Here is a 9,095-nt window from a genome sequence, read left to right on the forward strand (position 1 = left end):
GAGCGCAAAACGTCTCATTCTTTTCCTTAAGCAACGTTTCTCACATGGCTGCATAGGATGCACAGCTGATGTTCCTGGGTAACACCAACAAGCTGGCAGGTTGGAGGCTTGCTATTACGGGGCCCAAATAAACTTGGAACCACAGCTCATAGTCTTCTGGTTTAAAGTTCCCAAATTCAGGTGCAAGGGCTGTCAAGGTCAAGTTCAAGATGGCGTCTCGTACATCTATATTTGGGATGAAGGTCACGTTTCTCTGGAAACAAAAGCATTCAAGTTGCAGTTTAAGAGAACAGTTATGTTTGGGTAATCATTTGACAAAAATGGTGAGATTGGTGGCATATTGTTGTACTTTGAAGCAAAAAAGGCAGGAATTAAGACATGTTTGTCAATCTGTCAGGAAAGATTTATTAGCAGAAATGAATAGTTTGAATTCAGTTTTTGCCTCTACTACATTTGCTTGTCTGGGGAAGGATTTTATGGCTGGTTCATTCAACCACTTTCTAGGTAATAATGTCACAAAGACGTTAGGCATTCACCTGCTTGCTGATTTCTGCAAAGCTCTTGAAAAAGTCAGTGAGCTGCTCAACATTGCCGGTCAAGGTCAAGTTTGTGAGCACCGCCGTCACGAGAGGGGCATTGTCCAAAGCACCGCTGTCTGGATCCAATATCAGTCCTGCCTTCTGTTGTGGTGAGAGGGCACCTACAGCTTCCTCCTAATGAAGCAAAATAAAATCAAGTGTGAATTCATTTTTTTTGGCATTGCAGAGCAAGCCTTGTGAGGATCTGTCAAATTCTGGGTGAAGTGCAGCCCTTTTTCAAGGATTTGTTGTGAAACGTTTGACCTACCAGCGACAGGTTGAAGCCTTTGAGGTCTGAGTATGTTGTCAATTGAGAAAAGGGACCCAAGTTTCTTTCAATCCATTCGGCATCAGTGTTGATTTCCTGCCTGCAAACTGAGCAATATGCATAACCTTTAGAATGTGTAAAATTTTGCAAGCAGCTTATTTTCAGTGAGTAAACTGTCATACATGCAATTTTCATTTTTGTGCCCTTTCAGCCATATTTCATGTAATTATTTTTCCAATTGAAAAAACTCAGCCTCATGAAGAGTCACTCTGTCATTCCTACCTGGCTCGTTGATGATACTGGCAAACCTTCTCAGGTAGGCCAATAGAACATCAAGGATTCTTTGTAGTCTTTGATCAGGTATGTCAGGGAACACTTTGGCTAACCCGCTCACGCTGGAAAGATTGGAGCAAAACTCTTACACGGTCCCACAAAAGGACTCTATATATTGATAGGTTGAAACAATAGGAGCTAAGTGCTACTCACACGACATGGTAGTTTGTGCAGTTCAAGCCTGATGTTGTAAATCTGAGCATTTCTGGAGTGAAACTTGCAAGAACGGACACCAGTTTGACATGGAACCAAAGATAAAAGTCCTCTCTCATGAAGTCTGACAAATGTGGTCTGATGATGACAAAGGTCCTGTTCATGATACGATCTCTCACAACAGGTCGGAATGTTGGAACCTGTCAAATTATGACATGGGTAGAACAGGATATTGCACAAGTTATGCTACAAGTCCAATAAATATAGAATGTTGAATACAATTGATGAGATAAAAGGTTGTGAATTGCTTCCTAAATTATTGTGCAGAATGATAGACATTCATCTGAAAACCAGGAATGTTAAATATTTAGTCCAAGATGCTCGTCCTTGCTGCTCTTGAATGCGTAGCTTACCTGTCTATTTAGCTGTGTCAGACATTCATCCAGATTGTCTAGAGCGTTGCCGCTCTCAAGTCGATCAAAGGCACGATCAATAAGTGCCACGTCAATGGAGGTTCCTGAACTCAGTAGCACCTGTGCAACCTGAGAGGGAGTCAGCTCTGACAATATTTCAGTCTGCAAAAAGGAATAAACTTATCAAAGAAAATATGACGTGTTTGCACAACGGCGAGTGACAAAATGCAAGTTTGTTGGAAGAACTAAGAAACTGCAGAAGGCTCTTACACTCGATAACTGTGGATTGAGGGCTTGCAATTCCTGTAGGGTTGCAAAACCAGAGAAGCTGCCAAGGTTTGCCTCTAGCCACTCTCGACTACCATTGACAGATGAGATGCAGCCAACATCTGCAAAGAAGAAGGAAGCATGGAAATTGGCTGAATGCTAACACCATGGGCTATCAAGGCAATACCAAACCTAGCCACAGAGTCTGCTTTTACCTGATGAATCACTTCTTGACAGGAATGGTTGGATGAAATGTGTGAAGACTGCTTGCTGTTTGACAATGTCCATTAGTTCCCTTTGGTCTCTGAATGCCTCAATGCTAAAATGTGAGCCAGAACATGATCATCAAACATTGCATTGTAGCATTTTACAGTTTTGTTTAAAGCGCAGAAATATTACATATATGCACTTACACAATCTGATATGTCAGGCAGTTGAAGTTTCTGGTGCTAAGGCAGAATAGGAAGTTTGTGGATGGAGAGGCCAGGAACGGACGGATCTTTTCTTGGAACCAGTTGGCAATGAAATCCTCATTCTGTAGTTGCGCCTGGCTGAAGGTGGCAATTTTCACTTCTCCCAGAGCCTCGAGGGCATTTGGCAAGGCTGGGCTGCTGTTATTGGGGGTCTGCAGTTGGGGAGGAAAATAAGTTTGATAAAGATTTTGCACAGGAAAACAACAAACACTTTGAATATGTTTGACTGGATTTACCCTTATGTTAAATAACTCAAGAGCCACGTCCAGATTAGTGGATTTTTGAAAAAACAGCTTCCAAACTTCAACTGGATATGTCCTTTGACCTTCCAAGGAGCATTCCAACAGTGGGACCAGGTTTCTGTGTGTGAGGTGGGTAGCCTTGATTGGGAAGTAACAAAGAAATCAATACTAGAGCATACATGGTATTTCTTGTGGACATTTCTGTGTTGCATTTGGTTTCTTACTGTAGTTTTTTAAACATTAAGTTAAAAACAACAATCTTACCAAGGAACAAGCATGTTCAGTGATGGTAAAACTGCACAAGGCTGTGAAGGAATTGTCAGTTGCCAGAGTTTGCTGGAGTTGTGATCTGAGCGAAATGAAAACAAGAACCCCATATTCTCATTAGTTATGCGGTGTACAAGAACTAAGAGCTGTTTACTGAATCAGTCAGGAAATCACCCACGTGTTGACTGAAGCACAGATGAGGCTCTCTGTTGAAAGACCAGAATTGTAGATATTATACAGTGGTTTTTTAATATTATGACTTTATCATTTAACTGAAATGAGTGTTTTTTACAGACTTACCATCAACCTGTGTGTTCTTGCACTGAGGAGAAATAATTCATGCAACAAATGTTAGTCTAGTGGATAAAGCTACATAAACGCATTTTACTTTGACTCTGAGGTCTTTAGCAATATTAGGTGGAAAACCTCTTAATTGTCACTTTTTAAATAATTTTTTTTCAATGTGTTAGACTCATGGGCATCTGTTTTATTTATAAAACTGAGGAGCAAAATTTGAAAACTTGAAATACCACTGGTTTATGTTTTGAAGACATCAGGATATTTTACTGATTGATAACTTTAGTGTACTGGAAATTACAATGCACTTACATGCAGGGGCAAACAGGTTCAAGACCTGTGTTAATTCTCACTTCAGTTTTGTTCTCATTAAACAATCTATGGCTAAATGCTGATATGAAACTAGAAGAAGACATTTACAAAACTTCTACTTTAAACCCATATTTAGTCCAGTATTAGCCTAGACTTCTGATCAGCTCAGAAACTCTCACAGTGAGTCTAACACGCATGCACTATTTTTTTAAGTTTGTAACTAGAATGTAAAAAGAGAAACAATAAACATTACATGATTTGGTCTCACTGCTGGTAGTGATTACATGTTTTTACTGTTAAAAATGGGTTAGCAAAACCACTAGTTTGTATGCCGATTTTAAAAAATGAGGGAGAAGCTACTCTACCTGCTTGCGTGATTAGGCACCTATGCTTAAAATCTTAAAAATGATCTTACCATAAAGGAATCTGGTATCGAACAACCTGTTTAAGAGAAAAATGAAAAAAGTATGGCATCAACACACTGCTATAGGTAAGATTCACCAAGGTTGGAAGAAAACTTCTCTTTCAAAAACAAGTATTTTTGACACATACTTGGGAATGCCTGTTTGAGTGACTCCACGCTTGATCTCACACCCACTGAAAGATCCAGTGGCAGGAACTGCAAACTCCTCACAAGACCAGTCAGTCTACAGAGAAGAAAGCAACAGTTATTGCATTATTTGGACCCAGATTTCAATATCATGAAAACTCCAGAACTTCTAGTTTAGCTGCTGAGAAATATCTCTTACATAGCTTCATAGGATGCACAGCTGATGTTACTTGGGATCACCCACAAGGCACCGGGATGGAAGCTTGCTATCACAGGAACAAGATAGACCTGGAACCACAGCTGAAAGTCTTCTGGTTTAAAGTTCTCAAATGCAGGTGCAAGGGCTGTCAAGGTTATGTTCAAGATGGTGTATCGTACATTCACATTTGGGATGAAGGTCACGTTTCTCTACAAACAAAAGCATTCAAGTTGCATATTATTGTACTTTGTTGCATAAAAAGGTAAAAATCAAAGCATGTTTGTCAAGCTGTCAGTCAAGATTATTTAGCAGAAATGTATTGTTTGAATCATATTTTGCTTCTATGGGGATATTATGTAGCTGAGCCCATTAGGTAAAACTTCTCTAAAACAGATAACTTCCAAATTATTTAACACTTTTGGAAGAAAACAATATTACATCATAAAACATTGGAGTGGATTTTTTTTGTGTGTTTGTCATTTTGGACAAAAGCCTACATTTGAAGAAATACTCTGTTAGGTATTTTAGGAGAAATTTAAACTGAAGGGTATCACATATAACTGTCTAATACTTCAATGTAGAGCAAAATATTTTGTTTCTTTCAGGTCTTAAAAATTCTATACTCAGGATTTTGTTTGAAGTGTGATTACGGATGCACTCATGCATCAATGTTTGTTTTGTAATGGCATCACAGGGCTTTGGATTGTAACCGAATCATGAGATGCCTAAAAATTCTCTCTCCTAAGTGTCTGACTTATGCTTTTGACTCTGCTGATTGCTTATCTGGGTTCATTAAACTACTCTTCAGATAACAATGCCACAAACATGTTGTTAAGCATTCACCTGCTGGGTGATTTCTGAAAAACTCTGGAAAAACTCAGTGAGCTGCCCAACGTTGCCAGATAACGTCAAGTTTGTGAGCACGGCCCTCACGAAAGCGGGATCGGTCAAAGCACCGCTGCCTGGATCCATTATCAGCTCTGCCTTCTGTTTAGGTGAAAGTTTTTGAATGACCTCTGCCTTTGGGTGAGAAAGAAATGAGTTAATTATTATGTCACCTTTTTTTCTAATAGCTAGCCATAGAAATATTTTGCTTTTATTTAACATTTGATTTCTGTATCACTTACTGCAGAAAACTCATCATTCATGTTCTTAAGTTCCTGAAGAGTGGCAAAGATCAAAAATGTTCCAATGTTCTTTTCCAACCATTCACCACTTCCTTTCACATTTGTTCTGCACCCAGGATCTTTAAGGTTTAAAAAAATACAAGATTAAATGAAACATTCTTACAATATTAACATAATTTGTGATTTAATTTTTGACATATACGTTGATACAGATTTTTTTTTTTACTGGTGACTTCACCTGGTGAGTTCTTTCTTAAGAGGAACACCTGAATGAAGTTGTTGTAGATTAGTTTTCTTTCCAGTATTTGATCTGTCTGAAGTTCCTCACCAAACAGTTTCACCCTTGAAAAAAAATATTTGTTGCAATCAAAACATGTAAAACCTAAATAAATAATCTGTAGCAATAATAGTCTTTATCAAACATTTTTACTTAAAATTTGTTTAAGACTCTTTAAGGATTGCTATTATGATTTTCCTTTTTTGTTGTTTTTTGTAGCTTTAGAAGTTTTAAAGCTTCTGCCACACTTTTTTTTTTTTGCTTTTTATGTATGAATAGTGATTTTAAACTGCTTTCCTCCTGGAAAGATCTACAGGAGGTTTCCAAATTTCTGCTTCACTTCACAGCGAAGAAAACTGTTTGGTTTGCTTACCAGGTCAGCAACACCTGTATTTGCAGTTTCAGTACATTCATGTACAAAAAACATGTTTAATTTTAAAAACAAAACAAAAAGATATATTGCACTTATTTTATTCACTTACAGCTCTTGGTAAGAACTGCAGCTGAAGTCCAGGTTTCCCAGCTGGATCAGGAAGCTTTGGCTGACATACGGCAACAGAGGAGCCATCTTCACAGAGAACCACAGTTTGATGAATGTAGGGTCACTGTAGTTACCCAAACTCAGGCTGTCCAGGACTCCAAACATATCCAGAACATTGGAACCAGGTTCAGTGGTGCCCTAATATTAAACAGAGTTGTAAATGGATGTTAATAAATGCTGTAATAATATTTGTCTTGTTATGTGAATGTAGGTCGGATGCTTTAGGAAGCATCAGATCACTATAACAATAAAGCATAAGAGTAGATCAAACTTATATACTTATACAACTTATATAGTTTATATAGAACTAATTGCTGGTTAATATTGAAAATGTATTCATTGATATCAAACTGAATTACTGTTATTATGTGTTACACAACAGTGTTTAATTATTTATAATGTAGACACAATTAACTTAATTACCAGTTTTAGGTAGACTTTTAAAGATGACTCCACTATCAGTTTCAGGTTTTGTTCCACCTCCTTGAAATAGTCTTCTGGCAGGCTTTCATTTCGGCTCTTTTTACAAGACAGCTCCCCCACAAAAGTGTCCACAGCCGCAAATATCTGAAAGACAGAGGAAGAGTTAATGTCAGCAACTAAACACAAGAGGGCGTTAGTCATCAACACTGCTTGGTGTTGGCTTGCAAACAATGCAGATTGTTATTATGACAAGGAATTTTTCATTATTTATAATTACATTGCGGTTGGCATCTTGTAGGTTTACTCCTTGGCATGATTCCTGGAGGCTGGTCCTTGAAGTGAAAACAGTACTTTTAAAACAAAATTGAATGAAACCAAATCTGTTGGTTTTAACTAGAATAACATTCAACTGAGGCAGAAATTTGTTACACAAAAGTTTGCAGAAAGTAATTTAAACTAAATGGTTGCTGACCTGTTTTCAGGTGTCAGAAAACCTGGACCTGCAATATGAGGTTATTAAAAAAAGAAAGAAATAGGATTATTTTCTTTATCTGTTTTTCATTTGAATTAAATGTATCAATAAGCTGTTTCATTTCTTAAAAAGCTGCGACACTCTTTTATTTAAAAAATGTTTTTTTCATACCATGGGTTGTGTTGGACTGTAAAAAAGATGGTTTTAGGACAGAATATTAATTCAACATTTTTAACAGATAATTCTTCATGTGTTAATAAAACAATGAAACAATGAAACAGTCTTACCGTTGCTGAGGCCAGCGGTGAAGTACACACTGAATGGAGGTAAATAATTGTTAAATTAACAAAAATAAAAACACAACAGTAAAACTCAACAATCCCTTTATAAGTTTTAGGGGTCACTTACCCATCCAGACCACCAAGAGTGGCGGGACGCGCGTTAAAGTTCGAGTGCCACCCATCGTCAGACGGCAGCTCCACTTACTTTAGGGATCTTCACTTTATGTCATTTGCATTTTGAAGAATAGTTCAAAAATACCTAAAAGAGAGAAAAATAAAACATCTTAATATCTAATATCAGACCAGTGGGTTTTTAAAAAAAATCTATTTTCTACATCAGATTATTCGATTCACATGATAAAATAATGACAGGAATATGAAATAGGATTTCCTTCCTTTAACTGCAAACTACAGGCAAATGCAATTAGAGTTCAAAATTTCTTTTCAAAAAAGTAGACACTGAAAACATCTGGCATACAATCAGAATATTCTCTTCACAAGACAAAACTAAATAGAATAGAATATGCAAAATACAGGAATACAGAAATATACAATAAGATTGCCTTCATTTAAAGTTGCCTTCATTTAGATATAAACTACAAGTAAAAGCAAGTACTTCACATTGTATCTTAATTCTGATTTTTACACTTAAAATAAAATCTTAGTAATTAAACTTTAAAGAACAAAAATAGGACTTATGCATATATTTTATTTCATATTGCAAATTCATATTTGCAAATCACACAAATTACAACTCATAGCATTACTATATTTTTCTTTTTTTTTAAACAAACACTACTGATAAAATTCCTTAATCACAGTCTATGAAAAATGTATATGGTAAAAATTACTTTTGCAATCAGTTCTTTTTGCACAGCTTTAAATGTTACAAGTGAAGTATTTCCTGCAGTAATAAAGCTGAAAGAAAGACACACGGCAGGTTGAGCTCACCTGTTTAACTCCTTTGCTCTGTCAGAGAAAAATGTGGGCCAAACTCCAAAGGTAAAGCAAATATATAATGGGTGGAGCAAACAAGTCATCAGCTACTCGTTAGTTAAGAAGCTGAAACAAAAGCCTAAAACTAAGCTCATCAATTTCATTTAGATTCACCACACCCTGTTTAAGATGCAAGTGTACATTTCCCTTTAACAAATGTTGCATTTTGGCCTCATTTTCCTTCATATGTCTGTTTTTAGCTAATAATGGTGAAAGTTTGACCTGATCAACAGAGATAGTGTAACTGTTGTTCAGAGCTTGAGAACATTTCAGTGCCATTTATAGTTATATAATAACATGTGTGTACAAATCCACAGTATTGTGAACTGATCAGCCAGGTTTATACCAAAACTGGTACCATCCATCCATCCATTCATCCATCTTCTTCCGCTTATCCGGGGTCGGGTTGCGGGGGTAGCAGCCTAAGCAGGGAGACCCAGACTTCCCTCTCCCCAGCCACTTGGGCCAGCTCCTTCAGGGGAATCCCAAGGCGTTCCCAGGCCAGCCGAGAAACATAGTCCCTCCAGCGAGTCATGAGTCTTCCTCTGGGCCTCCTCCCGGTAGGACCTCACCAGGGAGGCATCCAGGAGGCACCCTTATCAAATGCCCGAGCCACCTCAGCTGGC

The 9,095-nt window shown here is 37.5% G+C and overlaps 1 protein-coding gene across 1 annotated transcript; it reads right to left on the reverse strand.

Moving 5' to 3' along the window:
* Positions 1–7: 7 nt before the first annotated feature.
* On the reverse strand, positions 8–7,734 carry LOC108228978. The gene is made up of 26 exons (XM_025003377.2): positions 7,601–7,734; positions 7,480–7,508; positions 7,364–7,379; positions 7,193–7,220; positions 6,998–7,052; positions 6,721–6,864; positions 6,239–6,435; positions 5,718–5,821; positions 5,480–5,598; positions 5,196–5,372; positions 4,353–4,561; positions 4,156–4,250; positions 4,019–4,044; positions 3,295–3,316; positions 3,173–3,200; positions 2,992–3,076; positions 2,722–2,865; positions 2,426–2,637; positions 2,228–2,331; positions 2,016–2,134; positions 1,746–1,907; positions 1,333–1,532; positions 1,129–1,241; positions 847–953; positions 537–713; positions 8–253 (listed from the first exon to the last, which is right to left on the reverse strand). Exons 1-26 carry the CDS (start codon positions 7,653–7,655, stop codon positions 41–43), a joined length of 2,940 nt encoding a protein of 979 aa, XP_024859145.2. The 5' UTR covers positions 7,656–7,734; the 3' UTR covers positions 8–40.
* Between the last annotated feature and the right edge of the window lie 1,361 nt (positions 7,735–9,095).

The sequence above is a fragment of the Kryptolebias marmoratus genome, linkage group LG10 (genome assembly GCF_001649575.2).
Source record: "Kryptolebias marmoratus isolate JLee-2015 linkage group LG10, ASM164957v2, whole genome shotgun sequence".
NCBI classification, from domain to species: Eukaryota; Metazoa; Chordata; class Actinopteri; order Cyprinodontiformes; family Rivulidae; genus Kryptolebias; species Kryptolebias marmoratus.